The sequence below is a fragment of the Puccinia triticina genome, chromosome 18A (assembly GCF_026914185.1).
Source record: "Puccinia triticina chromosome 18A, complete sequence".
NCBI classification, from domain to species: domain Eukaryota; kingdom Fungi; phylum Basidiomycota; class Pucciniomycetes; order Pucciniales; family Pucciniaceae; genus Puccinia; species Puccinia triticina.
This window is the reverse complement of record NC_070575.1, coordinates 967,348-989,172: the sequence shown is the minus strand read 5'-3', so window position 1 is coordinate 989,172 and position 21,825 is coordinate 967,348. Positions and strand designations below refer to the sequence as shown.

Below are 21,825 nucleotides of genomic sequence, written 5' to 3'. Positions count from 1 at the left end.
TATGTTTTGAACACCAGTACTTGTGGGATCAGGTGTCTGTCTGGCATTGAAGGTTTGCCAAGCCCACAGAATCCTGCTTCAGTCAATGCTGATCGATGGATTGGTCGGAAAATAAGGTCTGTCAACGCGTTCACCTATCACGCTTGGAAGTAAGGCCAGCAGCTTCGCTCTGATGTCAGCTTGCCAAACCTCAAGCAGCTTCCGAATTCTTGCTGTTTCACATCACGATAATTCGTGCATCACATGATTGTAGCGCATGCTCCGCCAACTTAACTAATCCCCCCCTCTCCCCGTGCAAAGTGGTTGTAAATCACTGGTCACATGTTGCCGACCGGAGTGCAGGACGGCATCTCTCCTGCATTTACCGAGGGACTGAGTGGTAAGATCCTCCGATCCTTCCGACTGTTGCCAGGCCTTCGAGGCCGCCGTGACTGTCTTTGTGGTTAAAGGAAATTGTCACAAAGCATTTTGTACAGCTTTAATCGGGCCTAACCCCGAAGCATTTTTCCTCGGTCCTTCTGATAACAAACCCAGCTGGCTATCATCCTTGATCCAGAGAAACCATGAGGGGGGGAGAGCAAGAAGACTTGCGAGATTCGCCCAAATCAAAATGCACATACACATCTGATGATTGCTTGCCGCTGGAACAGGCAGCAACGCAGCGGATGAATAATGAATTTTCCCGGAGTTAACAGCGCAAGAAGGGTAGGCACCAAGGAGCACAAATCACAATGAACTTCCGTGATCTGGCCTGCGCGATACGTGACTAACTAGAATATTAATTGAGGAGAAAGATTGTGTACTCTAGGCTCAAGATTCATACTGCGGTGGCTATCACCCAGGAGCTGGCTCTGTTAGACAAGCAGTCCACAATCCTCGGAATGCTGTTACCGAGCGTGTCTCCGAGCCGACTCATAGCTAAGTTTCCCACTTTTTGACCTTCCCGTGATGAGAAGAGAAAGCCGCCTACTGCTATTCCTATCTGATGAGCAACACTCTTACTTGAAACTGAGGATTGTCTGGTCAGCATAGATGGCCGCCACAGATTTTGCAGTGCATTGGGGCCTCAGTGATCAGGACTCAAGTCATTGTCCACATCGCCTACGTAATCTCTTGTCCCGGGCCCCACCCATCCATCCTGTATACCTTGACCACATTTTTGAATGAATCATTGCTAATGTTGGAGCCGGGTAAGTATGTAGCCCTGAGGGAAGTTCAGGTTGTGAAACATGACTTGACAAAGATTTTGCTCCCCTTGAGCTTCATCTGTCATAATACCCACCACCATCGGTTGTAACATTATACAACATACTACGATTCACTCAAGCTCTGACATGTTTGAGCTGCTCCTGCTCGCCTTTTTTCCATTGCATACCGCTAGCTGATTGAACACTCCCCTCCAATCCCCAGATGTTTATGCAAGTTTACAGGTGGTGTATGCTATCAAATACAGAAATTTTGGCCAGGATCGAGACTCTCAGCAGAACTTCAACCCATAAACTTCGATTGAGGAAGACATCACGGTTTGTCCAGCCCCACTGATGCAACAGCGATCAATGGACTGCCTCAAAGCCCCACCTTTGTTCGACTTCTGAGTGAAAGCACTTCAGCAGTAGCCTGCTTCTGATCATTGTCTCTTAAATCAACTCTATGGTACCATTGAACACCCAAAAATCCTTTTGAAGGTTAGTAAATTGGATTCCTGCTTGATTGGTTGGAGACATTCGAAAATTATCAAACAGCCAGTGTCCCCCTCTCATCTCAACTGAAAGTCCTTAAAGCTTTCTGATATTTGAATCTTCAAGCAGCAGTTGACAACTCATTACGTAGAGAGCTCCGCTTCTACCTCTCGAGAACACTGTGATCTTACTCAAATTTACCTTTTTTCCCCTTCGCAGCGCCCTTCGGACAAAAGCTCCTTTGGTCAACTGGTAATATCAGACACAAAGTGCAACACGGTCAATAGGCATAAAAAAGGACGAGAGGCACAGAAAAAAACGGAAGAAACAGTCTTTAAACCCCACCGCATCTATTTCAAAACCTTGTTTATTTCTTGCCCCGCCATAGCAATCGACTTCTGAAACCACTCATGTCTGGCCCGCTTACCTGCTCGTCCTTCATAATTTGAGAACAAAATCAACGCAGACAAAAATCCATCCCCTTTCGGCTCTGAAACTGATCAAGGCTCTGAAACCAGTCGTGGACTTGGGGGATCTTAATCCTTAATCCCGACGAATTGCATCATGGTCATTCCTCCCGAAAGCTGCAGGATCCGTGGGGTTACTCCATCGGATGTTGGTGGCGCGTGGGGAGCAGCCTACGCGGTCGGCACACCCATTTCGTGAGTTCCATCCTCGACAAACTAATTCTTAAGCACCACCACGAGGATACTTACCTTTTTCAGGTTTTTAACTTGAAATCATGGCCCAACCACGGTTCCGTGACGATTATTGCAATTGGACCAATGTGACCGGATCAACAGGGCACTGGTGACAGGCATTTGTTGTGCGCTGGCGATTGAGTATTTCCAACAATTTCCACAGGACGCTACGCGAATCCGATTATCTGTGATTGTCGTTGTTGCCACATCCATCCTCGGTCTCCTTTTAGCAATGGATGTAAGTGAGCATCACTGGAGCGCCTAACAACTGGGGACCTTCATCAAACTCACTAACTGATGACTACTTATTCCACTCAATAAATAATAAACGCTTAGTTGACCTATGTGCGATTGGTGAAAAATGCAACACCACCCGGGGGTAATTTGCCTTGAGATTCTACAATACTTTTCTTGAAAGGCGGCTAAAAAAATTGCGCGCCCAGGTTTCGGTGACATTCCTTGGCAAGATGACGCAGTGGCTTTGATATGTGGGTAAGTTACAAATCCGGGTCCCCTAGAGCAATACTAGGTGCAAATCTGATTTTCATTATTTGCTTGGGGACTTCAGAGTCTGCCAACTCATTTGCAGCGCCTATTTTGCCTAGTGCGTCAAAAGATTTTTGAATATCTGTTGATTCAAATCCAGCTTAATACCGACTGACCAATTTCATATTTAGCTCGGCTTATTCCGTAGCAAGCAGGAAAAAGCTCTTGATAGTTTGGTATGGGTTGCTCATGGCAGTCATCTTTTTAAGTGCCTTCTTCAGAGCAATTCTTGGATTAACACCTACGGATTGGTCTGATGGTGCCGTGAGTGCAAAGTGATCTTGAAAAATCAATAAAATTGAGCTGATTTACTTCATATTGACGATGTAGGCACTCTGTCCCAAGATGACTTTCATGTGGCTCATGTGCGTTTGACTACAGTATCCAAGAATTTGCAATTGTGGTTGCTGAACTGTTTTTTTTTTCTTTTTTTTTTTCATTTCTCTTAGCTGCTCTCTGCTATTGGACTTGAGCATTGCCGTGACACTTTTGGCTCATCTCCGAAGAGCTGTACCAACACCTCAACTTCATACTGCCAGCTTACCAGCACCAGGATCTCTCCTCAATCATTCCAACAACCGCAAACCCCACTACTCAGCCGGCTTTTAACCACCATTTTGACATCATTTTCACTCACTGCCATCCTAATGTTTTCACTTCTGATTCTCGTGCTGGCTATGCATGGCACCGAGTTCGTCCCGCAGCTTCCCAAAGCCACGGGTATCTTTACCGCTCTTAGATTGCTAGCGACTCCAACATATGCCGTCACATTCCTTTACACCTTGAACCACAGAAATCAACAAGAGGCCGTTTACCACAGTTCAATTTTCAATGGGCAAATGACAACCATGGCACCTCGCACAAGTCACAACTCTAACTTTCCTTTTCAACATCCTGGAGCAATGAATGGTCCCACCCAGCCACTCAAAGTCCAACTACCTGGTCCGGAGACCAAACAAAATTGGACACAAATGCTTGGTACCGCAAGCACCAGATTGACTTGCACAGGAAATGGAAAAGATAATATGGCTCAAATGACCAAGTTTGATTTTTCAGAAGCTTTCAAAACCCTCTCTTCTACCCCTTTCCGCAAAAGCCAAAAGAAACCAACACCCCCATTTCCCAAACCACCGGCCCCTATCCATTTTAGCCAAGCTCAACCAGAACTCATGTGTCAAACCAATCCACAGGGTCATAATTTTGATGGCCTCAACTATTGTTACATCTCAGCTCAAATGCGCCCCCCATCTCAACATAGTAGCATTGTTCAAATTTTTCACGGGACTGCTATCTGAACCAGATTCAGAAGGAGAGCAATATCTTTTACTCCCTTTTTTTTTTCTCTTTCTTGGAAGCTCATAGCATATTAATTGAACCTTTTAGTACCATTTTTCCCTTAGTGCATATACATCATTATGAATTCATCTTGATTTCGTATCCTAATCTAGTTTTTTCTTTTTCTTTCCAGAGCTTCCAAGTGTTGTTTTTTACACAGACATCTAGAAATCTTCCCCACAAAATCATTCACATCTTTGGACGACTGTTTTGTGTACTTAGCTGAACTAGATGTACATTCTGATATTCACCTATCTATATTCATACTATTGAGAGGTTTTGTCTAACATATATATATATATATATATTATAAATCCTGAGATAAAATACATTACAAATTACCTCTTTTAAGATAGGGAGAGAACCAAAAGGATTAAAATTTGAGGATAGGCCAATTGGTGATGAGAAATTGGAGTGAGCAGTCAATCAACCTCTCCAAACTCAACCTACTACCTGCTTTCTTCCCAGCCAATGTCATCACATCAGTTCACATGTTTTCCAACTTCTTTCACAAAAACATTTGCCACTTTCTGTATTTCATCCATATAATACCAAGCAGTAGCTCCTGTATGAACCCTGCTTTTATCAGTGTCATCTTTTGCCTCTCTCAGTCTCAGTGCAATCCTTATTGTTCTCAGCTGTTTCAAAATTGATTTGCCTGTCAATGCATGCGGGAAACAATTCAACTTCATGATCTCATCTAGAGAAGGGTTAAAAACTCTTCTAGTCTTTGTAAACATACTTGAAAGACAGAGTTGATTGTAGTTTTGGATCTCAATTTCATGATCATTTATGGTATATTGGATAGTATTGTTGAGACGTGGGGTGGGCAAACTCCACAATTGGAGTACACCACCGCTCGATAAATTTTGAATCAGTGCGTGGGCCCGGCTGCGGGGTCAGGAACGAACTTAACACAAGCGTACCCTCCTCGGGGGAGCGTAGCGACCTCCGAAGGAGGGACTTGCCTCTAAAGTCGCATGTCTCGCCCTACAGGATCGAGACAAATGGCAGGGAGGACCCTACGCTCCCCCATTTTCCCCAATATCTCCCTGTTTCCTCTTGATTCATCCCGCACCCTTTGCACCATTGGAATGGCAAGCTTCTTAGCTTATTTCCCCCCACTTCAAACTCCCCCGTATCCATCCCCCCTTGAAAGAAACGTCCTGTAAATGTTGTTACATGGTGGATTTCTGTACCCAATCCCCCCCTTCAAGCCCGCGCGGGCTCAGGGAATTTCAAATTTTGAGCTCAAAAACCGCTGGATCACCTCTCCAGAACCACTTCACAGTAGGTGGAGTGGGCTAGTAATTATGTGTGTCAGCTAGGTAAAAAACTGTAAAATGGAAGCTGAGATTGCAGGCTACAAGTCTGTCTACTCAGATTTTTTTTTAAATAAAAACTACATTTTTAAAAACATTTTGAAAATAAAATATGTGTTTTTTGCCAGAAATTCTCGAGTCTGTAGGGCCAACGGTGTGACTTTAGAGGTAAGCCTCTCCTTTGGAGACGCTCCGCGCCTCCTCGGAGAGGCTTTGTTAAGCTTGGGTCAGGAACAGGTCTGGCATGACCTCTCCTCCCTGCTTTTCACAACGGAGACGCTTCGACACCGGCAATGGGTCAGAACTACGTGGGTCTGACCCATCCGACCCACATGTCAAGCCAACACCGCCGACACATTGTGTCGGCATGTCACATGGGTCGATCAGGGGTCATGGATTGCCCAGCCAACCCCATCCAGCCCTGGCGAGCACGGTGTCATCAGGTTGGACATGCCTGATTGGCTCTGTCAGCTTGATCACCTGTCAAATCCAAGTCCAACAGGACAAAGGCTTGTCTCATTGAGCAAGCCAACGCCGCCAGCTGGTTGGACCTGTGTCGAGCCTCAGTCATGATCGGCTTGCCGTCCGGGTTAGCTAAACAATCGGTCGGGCTTCTTATTTTTTTATTTTTTTTATCAAGTCACCTGGATGTGTCTCTTTCGCTGTAAGAAAGAGGCTACACAGTTCAAAATTTTACAAAGAAAAAAAAGTAAAACAAACGAACATGTCAAGAAGAAAAGCCTCCAAACTTTACAGGAATACATGCGTTGCTGTCTATATACAACAAACAGGGGAGGTTGGTACAATGCGACGTGCCGTAGCGGTTAGTGGTGGTGTTATGGCCTGGCCGAGGGTCGTGGCTGACGTTTGGGTCCCGATGAGCAAACTTTTTGATGGGCAAGCTCAATGACCAGCCAACACCCACCTGTTTTGTGCGGCCGCTGTCAGAAGGTGAGCCGACAGCTGCCCTTTCGTGGGCCCGCCGTCGGAAGATGAGACGACAGCCGCCCTTGTTGGAATTGATGGAATATGTGCTTCATGCCCAATATGTGTGGCTGAGCCTTATCATTGTATCATCCAACAGTTACCTGTAAGACCAATGTGTGTTTAGCTCACACTGCCCGCAAACAGTGTGGTGCTCCATTCCAAACCATAAGTAGTATTTTATTGCTTTCTTTTACAATATATTCATCATTACATTGCCCATTTCTCCATAACCCTTCACAAATACCTCATTATTATTGCATATTCAGATTATACATCAAATTTTACATATAGTCACTCATACATAGTATACTCTTATCTTCAATGGTTCAATAGTTATAGAGGCTATAAGACTTACAGAAACCCTACAGTCTTCATTAGTTACATTACTCATTTCATTAGTAATTTACTTGAATCATTTCATTACATTCTTTTTACAGATTTATTCTCACATACTAAACCCTTTACATACATTTCTCATTATGTACTATGCCTATTGTACATATTACATCATTAGATCTGTGCTTACCTCTTTCAGTAGTGCTCATCATTACAAGTAGTTACTATGTTCTCATCAATTTTCCCCATTAGTACATTCTTTTATTTCCATAACCAGCATTCCCTTTTCAGCATTGCTCATCATTACATACTGTTACTATGTTCACATCACTTTTCCTCATTTGTACAACCTTCATTCCCATAGCCAGAACTTTTCATTGTCTGTGCTCATCCCTCCTTACTATAAGAACTGTCTTTCCCCCTTCACTTGTACCTCATGAGAGAACTATAGGCAGAATTCTATATACAGAAATTATAAGTTAGAAATTACTTATCACCCATTAAATATCAGTGCAGTTGCTCCTGAACCCATTGCTATTGAACCTTGCCATTGCATCCCCCACTCTCATCCCTCCTCCAACTCTCTTACCCTCAGTAGTCAGTAGTTAAAGCTCATAGTACTAGCTCCTAAGATCAAGTAGAAATCAGCCACACCTTTTCTTTCTTTTTCTTAGTGTTACTCTCATCCCCTCAGCATTAGTCAGGAAGGCAGCCTCATCAGCACCCTTGCATAGCTTACATTAGTACTAGTGTTGCTATCCATTTACCTTCCAAGCTCTATTCTCCCCTTTGAGTAGTTCCACAAGTGGTGTCCCAACAGTGGCCTTTCTATACTTCAGATATCTTCAGCTCTAGTAACACTTTTACCATCAGCTACATACTACTTCACCTACACTCCTCATACTCCTCTCTTTACAAATCAACTCCCTGCTTTTAGAATCAACTTCAACCAACAGTAACACTATCAGCACCTTCATTATCAATCTTCAGATTCAGATTCAACTTACCTGTTTCAATCATGTCTGCCCAAGGATCTCCCAACGCCAATGTTGCCCCCAGTCTTTACCCTCCAGTGGATCCTTCCAGTAATGCTACAGTTCAGGACTCCACCACTTCCAACACTGGTCAGACTCAGGTTCCTCCCAATGGTCCAGGTCACCAATCTTCTTCTACTGGTCCAGGTCCTCAGGCTCCTTCCAATGCTCCAGATCCACAGGGTTCTTCTATTCCACAGGCCAACTCCAGTTCTTGCAGACCTCCTCCTAGACCTCAGACTTCCAGTGCTCCTAGATTCACAGGATACAGGGATACCAATCAGCCATCAGATGATTCAGAGGATTTAAATGTTCCACCACCCCGCTTTTCCAGATTCCAGTGCCAAAGGGATCACTCAACTCACTCTACCAGGTCCAACACCCACTTCTTGAACAGAGAACCAGCCATGCCAAGGTACCAGGATCCAGTCAGCAGAGGAGTTAAGATCAAACCCATGGACAAAGAGCTCTTCTTTGATGGAACCAACATGCCTGTGGAGAAGTTTATTAGAAGGTATGAAAGTGCTGGAAGAGATGATGGTGCTAACTCTAAAGAACTGGCTGGACAAATCATTGCTTTTATCAAAGGGTTGGACCTTAAGGATGAAGTGGAAGACATGTCAGGCCATGAAAACTTGGATTGGGAAACCCTGAAGAAACAGCTACTCACCAGGTTTGGAACTTCTCAGCCATTGGTCAGATATACCAGGGAGGATCTCAGGAAACTAGTCTACAAATCTGCCCAGGATGGAGGAATCAGCACCTTGGAAACCTTCAACACATTCAGAAACAAGTTTGAAACCATCACTCACTACTTGGTAAGGATGGGGTACAGTACTAGCCTGGAGGAATTCAGACACCTACTTTTGGAAACTCTTCACAAGGATCTGGATCAAAGAGTGACTAGGAGCTTGATGAGGGACAATCAAATGCTAGCCTCAAAGGATGGAGGTGATATCTTGCCAGACACTGAAACTCTTCTTACCTATATTCACCAGGAAGTTTACTCAAGATCAGTGGTCAACAGAAGGACTGAATGGAGGGCAGAAGAGAAATTCACTTTGGACAACTCACCTAGGATCTCCAAACCCACACCTGCTACTCAGGGAACTGCTCCTACTGCTTCTACTTCTCTGGACAAACAAGTGGAACTCCTTACCAAACAACTTGCATCTCTCACTGCTGGCAAAGGACTACCTCCCCACATGGACAAACCTGCTAGGACCTGGCCATTCAAATGCTATTATTGTCATCAGGAAACCCATGGAACCAACAGCTGCTCTCAACTTGCCCAGGACATGTCTAGTGGTGCTGTTATCAAGGATGGAAGAGATTACAGACTTCCAGACAAATCAGTTATTCCCTGGATTCCAAGCAGACCAATCAGAACCCCAGTGGAAGAGTACTCTAAAACTAAGCTCACATCTTCTTTTGGCCAACTAGAGGAGGACCCAGTCTATTATCAAGCCCATAGTTATGAAGCAGACCTTGGAAAGAGGACTAGAAACAACTCTAAGGATCAGGATGAAGAGGAATCAGTCAAGGCAGACAAAAGGATCAGGAAGGAGAAACAGGACCTAATGGACATGGATACAGAGGACTTACTTCACATGACACAGCCCCCTACTCCTAGTGCTTCCAAATCCCCTACTTCAAAAGGCTCCCCTCAAGTCAGATTCCAGGATAAGGACAAGGATTCAACTACTGCACCTAAGGACAAACCAATTAAGAAAACCTATTTGGAGAAGACTTTGGCCAAGGAGTACCCAGGAATTGAAGAGGAAGTGGCTAGTAGGATGTTGACTGCAGGAAAGATGGAGTTGGCTTTTGGAGAAATCTTTGCTATATCACCAGGAGTTCCTGACTGTATTAGGAAGAAGATAACCAACAGAAGGGTCCCATTGGATGGTGTCAAATCAGCAAACTTCACAGACATGGAGGATGGAGAAGAACCAGCACAGGAGCAACCCACTACTCACTACTCCTGCCCCCTTGGATACATCACCATCACTATTGGAGGAGAGAAACATCAAGCACTCTTGGATACTGGTTCTATGGTCAACATTATTCCTAAAACTCTTGCACATAAACTTGGATTGGTACTCACTGCTAAATCTATGAAGCTCAAAGGAATTGGAGGCCACCTTACTGATATACCTGGAATTGCTGAAGATGTGGAGGTAACCATTGGGAAAGTAGTCAGGACAGTTCATTTCTGGGTAGCCAAAGGACCAGTTCAGATGATTATTGGAAAGCCTTTCTTAATGGATGTCTCAGCTAACATCAACTACAATGGAGCCAGAGGAGAAGCACTTTCAATCATGGATTCAGCTGGTCAGACTTTTTTGGTTCCAATCATACTCCCCAGTAATCAGAAGTGGGAAACCAGCATACCTTCCAATTCTGGACTGTTAAATTTTTTAGATTGAGACCAGGTTTTCAGTTCCCCTCTCTTACAACTGCAACCCTGGAAAACAACCAAAAGCAACAAACTGTAGTCACTCATTCAGCAAAATATAAATCAACTCTAAAAAAAATAAAACCAGTAAACCAACCAATGCCATTATCTCTCAACCCCCCATTGTCAAGGCCACCACTCTCAAGAGATCCTTACCTCACTCCTTTAAGCCCTTTTCCTCCACCATTCACTCCTACCTCCAAGATTACTCAAGAAAGGCTGGACCTCATCAATTTTGGACCTCCTGGATGGCTTTCTCCTCAAGAATATCTCCTACTGGTATGGGTAATTGTGATTAGACAAGGTGCTTTGGCTTTTGTAGAAACAGAAAGAGGCCTTCTTAAACACACCTATGGACAGCCTTATATTATTCCAGTCATTCCCCATGAACCTTGGCAACAGAAACCAATTCCAATCCCTGCACCCATCAAAGACCAGGTTATAGAATTGGTAAGGGAAAGACTCAGCACTGGCCTCTATGAACAATCCTTTTCCAGTTATTCCAGCCCTATATTTTGTGTAAAGAAGCAGGATGGTAAGCTCAGAATTGTACATGACCTTCAGAAACTCAACAAAGTCACCATTAAGGACGCTGGACTACCACCAAAGACAGAGGAACTCATTGAATCATTCACTGGAAGGGCTTGCTATGGACTAGGTGATATTATGGGAGGATATGATGAAAGAGAATTAGCTCCAGAATCCAGACCTTTGACCACCTTTGAAACACCCCTTGGAAGATTTCAACTTACCAGATTACCCCAAGGAGCCACCAATTCAGTTGCAGTTTACCAGGCCCAAATGATGTGGATACTACAGGATGAATTACCTCAACATATGGGAATCTTTGTGGATGATGGAGGTATAAAAGGACCAACCTCTGACTACAATGAAGAAACTCTAAAGGACAACCCCCAGATCAGAAGATTTATCTATGAATATGCCATTACTCTGGAAAGGATTCTTTTCAGGATTGAAGAAGCTGGACTCACCATCTCTGGGAAGAAATTTGCTTGCTGTGTACCTGCTCTGGATCTGGTAGGCCATGTGGTTTGTAAGGAAGGCAGAAGGATATCCATCAAGAAGCTCAACAAAATTGAAACCTGGCCAACTCCCACCACTCCTTCAGATGTCAGAGGATTCCTAGGTATCTGTGTATATGTTAGAATGTTCATTAAAAATTACTCAACCATTACTGCTCCACTCAGAAGACTCACCAGGAAGGACTCCTCTTGGGATTGGACTGAAGATTGCCAGGATGCCTTTGAGGACCTTAAAAGGATTGTTGGAACTGATATCACCCTGAAGAAATTGGACTATGGACCTGATGCTGGCTTAATCAAACTCTCAGTGGACTCCAGTGTTATTGCTGCAGGTGCTGTTCTTACTCAACAGGATTCTGATGGATTGGATAGGCCTGTGTTATATGAGTCAGTAGTCTTTTCACCCAGGGAATCAAAGTACTCACAATCCAAATTAGAACTCTGTGGTGTTGCCAAGATCCTCAAGAAACTTCAAACCAAACTGTGGGGCCAACATTTTCAACTCAGAGTGGATGCCCAGTGCCTTATTGGAATGATCAACAACCCTTCACTTCCCAATGCCCCTATGAACAGATGGATTGGATTTATTCAGTTATTCTCCTATGACCTTGTTCACACTCCTGGAAAAACTTTCACCTTACCTGATGGACTTTCAAGAAGACCCCCTGATTCTGATGAAGATGACTGTCCTAGCTTTGATGAAGATGAAACCTGGATCAAACCTCACCCTGGATTTGGAACTAAACATTCTTCTTTTGGCCTGCTTCTGGGGACATCAGCTAAGTTGGGGGAGGGGGTAAGTAACTTGCAGCAAGGAATTTGGAAGCACCTCCAGGAATACCTTTCAACCATGAACAAACCTCCAGGATGCAGCAGCCTGGAATTCAAGCAAATTTTGCACAAATCAGCCAACTTTTTCCTTTCCAATGGAGTCTTGCACAGGATCAACAAACCATTCTCTCAGATAGTAGTCACCTCTCCTTCAGCTCAGAATTCCATCCTCAATTCCCTTCATGAATCCTTAGGCCACAGAGGTATTGCTGAAACCTACAGAAGAATTAAACTCAGATTTTGGTGGCCAGGTCTCAAGAGAGGTGTTACCAAGTGGGTCCAGTCTTGTGAAGCTTGCCAGAAGAGGAGTTCAAAATTGCCAATGGAACCCAAGAAACCTACAGGAGCAGCAACCATCTTTGGAAGAGACAGTTTGGATACAGTTCACATCAAAGCTGGCAAATGGAAATACCTGGTAATTGCAAGAGATGACCTTTCTGGATGGGTAGAAGCAGTTGGACTAGAAAAGATTCAAGCAAAGAAAATCTCTCAGTGGTTCTTGGACAACTGGATCTACAGATATGGAGCCCCTTGGTCAGTCACAGTGGATGGAGGCTCTGAATTTGGACAACAATTTCAAAAATCCCTTCTGGAATCTGGAATCAAAATCAAAGTCACCACCCCTTATTATCCTGAAGCAAATGGTATGGTAGAAAGAGGACATCAGGCAATTAAGGATACCTTGGTCAAGCTCTGTGGAAAGGAAGGCAAGAAATGGAGGAATTATTTACCTTTGGTTTTATTTGCAGACAGAATTTCCACCAAAAGATCAACTGGATACTCACCTTATGAACTAGTTCTTGGACAGCCCCCCATCTTACCCATTGACCTAGAATTGGAAACCTTCTTTGGAGTGGATTGGTCAAAGGTAGAATCAACTCAGGATCTTCTATTGGCTAGGACTCAGCAGCTTGAAAACAGGGATACCATCTTGCAGCAAGCACACCAGCAGCTTATGGATTCCAGGAAGAACTCTGTGGACTATTGGAACAAGAAGAAAACATCAAGGCAGCCACTAAAGAAAGGTCAATTAGTAGTAGTGTATAATAAATCTTTGGACTCTCAGTTTGGCAAGCTCTTTGAAAATAAATGGAATGGCCCTTACAGAATCAAAGCTCAAAACCCAGGAGGATCTTACATCTTGGAAGAATTGGATGGCACAGAATTAGCCAGAAGGTTTGCTGCAACTCATGTCAAGGAATACCACTCCAGGAAAAAACAAATAAGGAATAATCAATTCATCTCTTTTCTCTTTTCTCTTTCTCATCTTCTTACACAATAACATAACAACAAAATAAAATCAAATCTATAAACAAATCAGAAATAAATCAATATAAATCAGTCTCAAAAACACTCTCAAATAAAAATAACTAAATATAAAAATCAAAAGCTCACCTCTTCTTCTTTTATCACTACATCACCCTCTTCCATTTCACTTTTCTCCTTCTCTTTTTCCTTCTCCTTATCTAAAAATCAAAAGACATCAAAAGAAAAATTAAAGCATAACATTAGTAAAAATCCTCAATAAGGAATAAAAATAGAACTTACCCTCAGCTCTTATCCTCTCCATTTCTGCTTCTACCCTCCAACCATCTTCCTCCTCTTCCACTTGGTCCCTCACCCTTAACAACTCCAGGGCATTCTTTTCCTCAGTTTCCTCTATCATGGCATCTATTATGGAATGAGTATCCATCTAAAAATCAAAAAAGAAACAGGGAAAAATATCAGTATTATAATCAATCTTCTTTCTTTTCAAATTCTTATTCATCTACATACAGAATCCACTCGACATACATGTGCAAAGGCGTCGTGAAATCGGCTATACAACCTCAGACGTGCGTTTCGTGCGGCAACCGGGTCGTCGAGGTCCTCACGAGCAAAGGCAAGGAGTCCTTGCTGGATAAAGTGGCGCAAGGCGTAGATTTCTTCGGGTTTGAAACTGTCCCGCATGCCGGAGTTATATGCGTGGACGTTGTCTACGGCCGAGTGCGCTCGACGAATGGAAAACGGGATATCGTAAGAGGGGCTAATAACGGCTGCTTTGTCGAGTTGAGATGAAGTTATGGACGTGTTTGAAGAATAATCTAAGGAGTTATTGAGGTTTTCTTTCGGCGATGAGGGCGTGGAAGTGGCGCTGGAGGCAAACATTACGGATATTGAATGCGATAACGGAACTTTTCCGTTGGCCAACGACCTGGGGCCTTATAGATATTCATTTTTCTTCATTTTATGACGTCACTATGGACGCCTTCACCGCTCAGAATTGTGTGGCGCGGATTCTCTTTCATTTTCTTAATGTTGACTCTGGTGTTCGACCCAGTTTAATTAAATTCTTGGAATGCTTTCACGTCATTCTTTTCGCCTATAACTTTTTTCAATCGATTGGCCAGCTTCAGGAGTCTAATTGGACAGCTCCTTGGCGTTACCTTAAGAGTATTTCATCATGTATTCATCTCCCTTCAACTCCTATACAATGGAAACCGCGGAAAATCATAATAAAGCTTTAATCGCTCGAATAATCGGTCGGCCGGCTTCAAATTTAATATTGATCATTACAGTCTTCATGAATGCGATCTTGCCTTTCATTTGAACTTGGTTCTGGACGATTCTATCGAGCCGTTTAGAAGTTATAACCCCTCAAAGTTTCCCTAGGATTTACGCGGCCCCGTGGGTGCCATTCATTAAACGTTTACGGCGACCTATCGGCCGAAAGGAATCTCAATATAAATCTATTCTAGTTTCATCTCCTCCTTCCAGTATTTCAAATGAGCTCGTAATTAGAAAATTTCATCGACGGGTTTTGGAGTTATATGCAAAGGAAGATGGTCTCTTAATCTGCACGGCTTTACTACTACGCGCGCCCGCGGGTCTTGCTTGGATCTTTAACCGGCCCTAAACAATCGATACTCAACCCTTAAAAATAACCAGTATATACCATTTTAATCTGCAGAATCGCCTCTTTCGAATGAACTCGGTTTCAAGAATTTTCATCGAGCCGTTCCGGAGATACAGGTCGACCATTTTCTATTTTTCTTTTCGTCATTCCGCACGCGCGCCTCCCGCTTGGAGCCCCCGCTCAGACATCAGGACCCCTCTTTCGACAGCACGCGCGCATGGACACATGTTCCATTCCTCCTCTGTACAAAATTTAACGCTTTTTCGTAGTGGACATGGGGAAATTAAAAGGAGTTAAGTACTCAAGAATAATGGGGGGACACACACACGACACGGAGGAGAGAAGTAGAGAAGAACCATCATCATGGAAAAGGAATTCATCCTTGGATAATCACTCATTTTATCCATCCATCAATCAATCCAATCCATCATTATTCCTTACCATCTAATATCAATTATGGATCATCAATCAATCATCCATCAATAATCATTCCTTATTATCTAATAGCAATTACTGGACATCCAACCACCACAATACTGGAATTTCTTCATCATCTTCACCCTGTACTCTAGGAATTATTCAATCAACAATCCAATCACTCATTCATTCATTATTATAATCAATTTCTTCCAACACATTGCAGCTCAGAAACCACCCAACTTGAGCAAGAATATTCTTTGGACAGCTTATCAACATCTCTGGACTTCAAATTCTCTTCACTGAACTTTACATTATATACTCAGATACTCAGAAATTCAGGCATTCAATTCCAAATCATTCACAACCTTCAGAAATTACAATTATCAACCCCATCAATCAATCATCATCAATCATTGCATTCTTCCTTAGCCTCAGTTAGGCGGGAAAATTATTCTTCAGAGTGAAATTTAGTCTAATATGTGTCTGTCTCAAGGATATTGCCTTCAGCAGAGTTAAATCTTCTTAAACATTCAACCCTCATTGATAATTGGACCTTCTTTTGGATACTGGACTCTTTGGATTGGATACTGGACTATGGATACTCTGGATACATAGGACTATTGGACTTTGAATTGGACTTGGATACCTTGGACTCAGATATACTGGACTTGGATTATACTTGGATTCTAATTGGCTTTGGACACTGGACTCTGGATTTGGACTGCTACTCAGGACTTTGGATTTCACCTTTTGGAGGAAGAACACTGGACTTTGGACTTTGGACTCTTGGACTCAACATTCTTCAACTCTTTCTGGATCACTCTTCTCTTTGGTGCATTGCCTGGGGACAGACAATAAGTTGGGGGAGGATGTGGTGCTCCATTCCAAACCATAAGTAGTATATTATTGCTTTCTTTTACAATATATTCATCATTACATTGCCCATTTCTCCATAACCCTTCACAAATACCTCATTATTATTGCATATTCAGATTATACATCAAATTTTACATATAGTCACTCATACATAGTATACTCTTATCTTCAATGGTTCAATAGTTATAGAGGCTATAAGACTTACAGAAACCCTACAGTCTTCATTAGTTACATTACTCATTTCATTAGTAATTTACTTGAATCATTTCATTACATTCTTTTTACAGATTTATTCTCACATACTAAACCCTTTACATACATTTCTCATTATGTACTATGCCTATTGTGCACATTACATCATTAGATCTGTGCTTACCTCTTTCAGTAGTGCTCATCATTACAAGTAGTTACTATGTTCTCATCACTTTTCCCCATTAGTACATTCTTTTATTTCCATAACCAGCATTCCCTTTTCAGCATTGCTCATCATTACATACTGTTACTATGTTCACATCACTTTTCCTCATTTGTACAACCTTCATTCCCATAGCCAGAACTTTTCATTGTCTGTGCTCATCCCTCCTTACTATAAGAACTGTCTTTCCCCCTTCACTTGTACCTCATGAGAGAACTATAGGCAGAATTCTATATACAGAAATTATAAGTTAGAAATTACTTATCACCCATTAAATATCAGTGCAGTTGCTCCTGAACCCATTGCTATTGAACCTTGCCATTGCATCCCCCACTCTCATCCCTCCTCCAACTCTCTTACCCTCAGTAGTCAGTAGTTAAAGCTCATAGTACTAGCTCCTAAGATCAAGTAGAAATCAGCCACACCTTTTCTTTCTTTTTCTTAGTGTTACTCTCATCCCCTCAGCATTAGTCAGGAAGGCAGCCTCATCAGCACCCTTGCATAGCTTACATTAGTACTAGTGTTGCTATCCATTTACCTTCCAAGCTCTATTCTCCCCTTTGAGTAGTTCCACAACGGGTGACAAAATCCGGATTTTGTCGCGCTGACGAAATCCAAATTTTGCCCCGAGTTCGAGCCCCGGCGCTGTTGTCACCTGCCCTGGATTTCGTCACCTCCAACAGGTCACCCAGGGATTTTGTCAGCTGAGCTCTCAGCTCAACGCTCACACACCCCCTCCATGGCCGGTCAAACCGGTCATCGAGAGGAATACACATCCCCTCGGTGACCAGTCAAACCGGCCATCAAGAGGGGAACACACCCTCTTGATGGCTGGTCAAACCGGTCATTGAGAGGAATACACATCCCCTCGATGACCGGTCAAACCGGCCATCAAGAGGGGAACACACCCCCTCCATGGCCGGTCAAACCGGTCATCGAGAGGAATACACATCCCCTTGATGACCAGTCAAACCGGCCATCAAGAGGGGAACACACCCTCTCGATGGCCGGTCAAACCGGTCATTGAGAGGAATACACATCCCCTCGATGACCGGTCAAACCGGCCATCAAGAGGGGAACACACCCCCTCCATGGCCGGACATCAAGAGGAATCCTCTCAATGGCCAATCAAAAATTCGTCATTGAGAGGAATCCTCTTGATGGCCAATTGAACCGTTATGGCCGGTCATCAAGGGGATGTGTATTCCTCTCAATGACCGGTTTGACCGGCCATGGAGGGGGTGTGTTCCCCTCTTGATGGCCGGTTTGACTGGTCATTGAGGGGATGTGTATTCCTCTCGATGGCCGGTCAAACCTCTCAATGACCGGTTTGACCGGCCATCGAGAGGGTGTGTACTCCTCTTGATGGCTGGTTTGACCGGTCATCGAGGGGATGTGTATTCCTCTTGATGACCAGTTTGACCGGCCATTGAGAGGGTGTGTTCCCCTCCTGATGGCCGGTTTGACCGGTCATCGAGGGGATGTGTATTCCTCTCAATGACCGGTTTGACCGGCCATTGAGAGGGTGTGTGAGCGTTGAGCTGAGAGCTCAGCTGACGAAATCCCTGGGTGACCTGCCGGAGGTGACAAAATCCAGGGCAGGTGACAACAGCGCCGGGGCTCGAACTCGGGGCAAAATTTGGATTTCGTCAGCGCGACGAAATCCGGATTTCGTCACCCGTTTGCGGGCAGTGTCAGTGGTATTAGAGCAGCTCTCATGAATGTAGAAGGTTGTGGGTTCAAATCCCACAACACACAATTCTTTTCACTTCATTGAACATTTACAGGGCCCGCCGTCGGAAGATGGGCCGACAGCTGCCCTTACGTGGGCCCGCCGTCGGAAGATCAGCCGACAGCCGGCATGCTGTAGGCCCGCGGTCGGAAGATCCGCCGGCGAAAAACCCCGATACATCCCGCTATGAAACATTAGGTCGGCCACCCAAATTTTTGGGTGGGGTCGGGGGGGTCGGGCCGACGCAATTCATTACGTCGGCACCCAATCGACCGCAACGCGTGGTGTATAGTGGATTGATCAGGCGGGCGGGGAGGAGCAATGGATCTTTAGACATTCTAGACAACAAGTATTTCTGTACGCGCATTTTCGTGACAGATTGATTGCTTGTTTCCAACTAACCAAGTTTTTCCAAGCGATGAAAAACAAAGTACAAAGAAGAAACAGTGAAGAGAGGGGAGGGGCTACTTAGATGGCCGGAGCTGAGGAAATAGCAAACCGCCGCCGCCCTCACGGACGACGGAACCAGTACCAAGTCCGAGGGCCAAGTGAGGCCACCCCCGGCGATCTTGAGCGACGCCCAACGAGTCCAACAGTTGCCCGGCCTTGGTGGGAATGAACGGCTGGAGAAGAATGCCGGAGATCCGCAGCGATTCGGCAGATAGATGGATGGCTTGGTATGCATCGTCTGGCGTCGTCGAATCGTGCCATGGCGCTGTGTCTTGTATCAATCGATTTGCCTGGATCCACATCCTCGTCAATCATCATCCTATATCCTATACTATTTCTCAGATCGATCAACTTACGCCTGCTAGAACATCGAAAATTGATTTCAATGCTTTTGGGATTTCAAACGATTGCATATGAGCGTCCAATTCACCTAGTGACCACCGAAACATCATTGCGTATTTGACAGTAGTTAGCCCCGAAGTTAGGAATCAAATACGAACGACACTTGTTTCAATGACATACTGGGTAGTTGACGAAGAAGTCTTTGAAGTGAATCAGCTCCTTCAAGCTGCGTTGCGGATCCAGGTGGGAAGAGAATACTGGCGCCCGACCGTCTTCCGGGAGGAAGTCTATTCCACAATTTCGGTGCCGAGATCCGCGCGAGAAGATTCCCCAATTGCCCTAAAAGATCCTTCCGATAATGCTCATCTAATCGATTGGGAGCCCAATCTGAAACAAAGCAAATCATCCCAATTTCAGGCTTCGTGTCTGTAGGGAAAACAGCAGGAGCAAAGATCAAGACAGAGGAAAGAACAAACCTGAGTCACCCCATAATGAGCCAGGCGCCCGCATGAGATAATACCGAACGCCATCAACACCCCACTCGTCCATAGCTTTAAACGGATCAACCACGTTTCCAACAGACTTAGACATCTTCTCTTGGTCAATTTTCCAATGGCCATGGGCGATGATGTGTTTTGGCAAGGGAATCCCAGCAGCCATCAAAATGGCTGGCCAGTAAATCGCATGAAATCTAATGTAAAGGATAAACAGAGATGAGTGAGTAATCTTTGATTCAAATCAGTCACCGCGGCGACCAAGACTATTTGGGAGACCGAGGGTGTGGGCGTGGGGGGTTCACGTACTTGATAATATCCTTGCCTATAACGTGGACGTTGGCCGGCCACATAACATTTTCCTTTCCGGACCAAGGGTATCCAGTAGCTGTTAGATAATTTGACAACGCGTCCAGCCAAACATACATTATTTGTTGGGGATCTCCAGGAACAGGGATTCCCCAAGATAGTCTAGAAGTGGGTCTGGAGATAGACAAGTCGGCAAGATCGTGGGACTTCAGTTGGTGCATGATATCAGAGCGTTGAGAGGATATAAGGGCTTATTTGATCGATAGGAAATCAGTGTTCGTGTCCTTGGCAGAAAAAGGGCTTCGGGAAAGTTGGCCAGACTTTACCATTTGGGTTATTGTCCAACCAATCGATTAGTGCTTGCTGAAATCCGCTCAATCTGAACATGTAATTTTCTTCTTCGATCCATTCCACCGGCTTATTGGTTTCGATGGAAGTCTGATTTTTTCGGACACCACATCAAGCGAGAAAGGGGGGGGGGGGGGGGGAGGACGCGAAGAAAGACTGACAATTACACATCAATGTGATTTCAAATATCTTGAAGGAAGCGAATGAAGCAAAATTTACATACCATTCTTTCAACTCCAGTTACCGGATCCAGTTTTTTTTCGACTTGAGTAGAAGAGTAATATGTTTCATCTGACACGGAGTACCAACCTTCGTATTTACCTTTATAAATATGACCATTTTCTGACAAGATGTTCTGCAAAATAGGGCAGCGGTCAATTTTGGAGATCAATTTTTTCTGATACGATTTATCCTTTTTGAACTTGAAATTAAAGAGAAGGGCAGATTTACCCAAAGGTGTTGTGCCGCTCGATGGTGGCGAGGCTCAGTTGTCCGGATAAAGTCGTCGTATTTGACGTTTGCGGCTCGAGCCAATTGCTGTTCGGCCGAGGGGGAGATAATCAATTGTTCGATCACATGGCGGCCTTGAAAACCATGTGAACAGGATATCTTACACACTCGAAATCGATCCGAGACGGCTTCGCAGAGTTCTTGAGGGTACTGCCCATTATTTTCGGCAGCGCGCTGGACTTTGGAGCCGTGTTCATCAGTACCGGTGAGCATGAAGGATGGTGTGTCTGTTCTTAATTGTTTATAGCGCGCTAGGACATCGGCAATGACCATTGAGTGGAGATGGCCAATATGAGGAACTGTGATGGTTTCAGGTTCAATTAGTTTGGTTATTCACCCATACGTGAGAAGATAGCTAGGAGATTGTGCTGACCAGAGTTGACGTAGAATATTGGAGTTGAGACATAGAACGGTTTCTGTGCTTCAGTTGTTTTCCGAGGTGGCAGTGGTACTGATGAGGATCGGGCGTGGTTCGTGAACTTGATCGGCTGCTCGGGGAGATGGCTGAGGTGTCGGGATGATGAGGTGGCCGCTACTCTAAACTTGAACATCCTTCGATGCTTGGTGGTGGTGTTGGCTGCTGATCATAACAGTTGGCGCCTGAAAACTTGAAAGCCCAGGGGCGTGACAGCTCAGCGATCGCAGGGGACACACCTGTGACAGGGCTATGCATATCCAAAATGAGCTGCTTCCAGCCGCAGCGGACTGATACCCACATTTTGTCGGCCTCTGCATGGCCTTCGTGGCTCAGCTGGTTAGAG

General features: G+C 44.4%; 2 protein-coding genes across 2 annotated transcripts; one reads left to right on the top strand and one right to left on the bottom strand.

The window, feature by feature from the left end:
- Positions 1 to 2,243: 2,243 nt before the first annotated feature.
- PtA15_18A120 (uncharacterized protein) lies at positions 2,244 to 3,301 on the top strand (the record flags this gene model as incomplete). The annotated part of the gene is made up of 7 exons (XM_053164629.1): positions 2,244 to 2,341; positions 2,483 to 2,618; positions 2,717 to 2,759; positions 2,824 to 2,872; positions 2,949 to 2,984; positions 3,058 to 3,190; positions 3,257 to 3,301. 7 exons carry the CDS (start codon positions 2,244 to 2,246, stop codon positions 3,299 to 3,301), a joined length of 540 nt encoding a protein of 179 aa, XP_053028619.1.
- A 15,774-nt stretch (positions 3,302 to 19,075) lies between these two features.
- PtA15_18A119 (uncharacterized protein) lies at positions 19,076 to 21,615 on the bottom strand (the record flags this gene model as incomplete). Its single annotated transcript, XM_053164627.1, has 10 exons — positions 19,076 to 19,351; positions 19,418 to 19,491; positions 19,584 to 19,790; positions 19,880 to 20,094; positions 20,207 to 20,456; positions 20,533 to 20,644; positions 20,778 to 20,909; positions 21,005 to 21,091; positions 21,173 to 21,363; positions 21,438 to 21,615. The coding sequence occupies 10 exons, from the start codon at positions 21,613 to 21,615 to the stop codon at positions 19,076 to 19,078; spliced, it is 1,722 nt and encodes a 573-aa protein (XP_053028618.1).
- Positions 21,616 to 21,825: the final 210 nt, after the last annotated feature.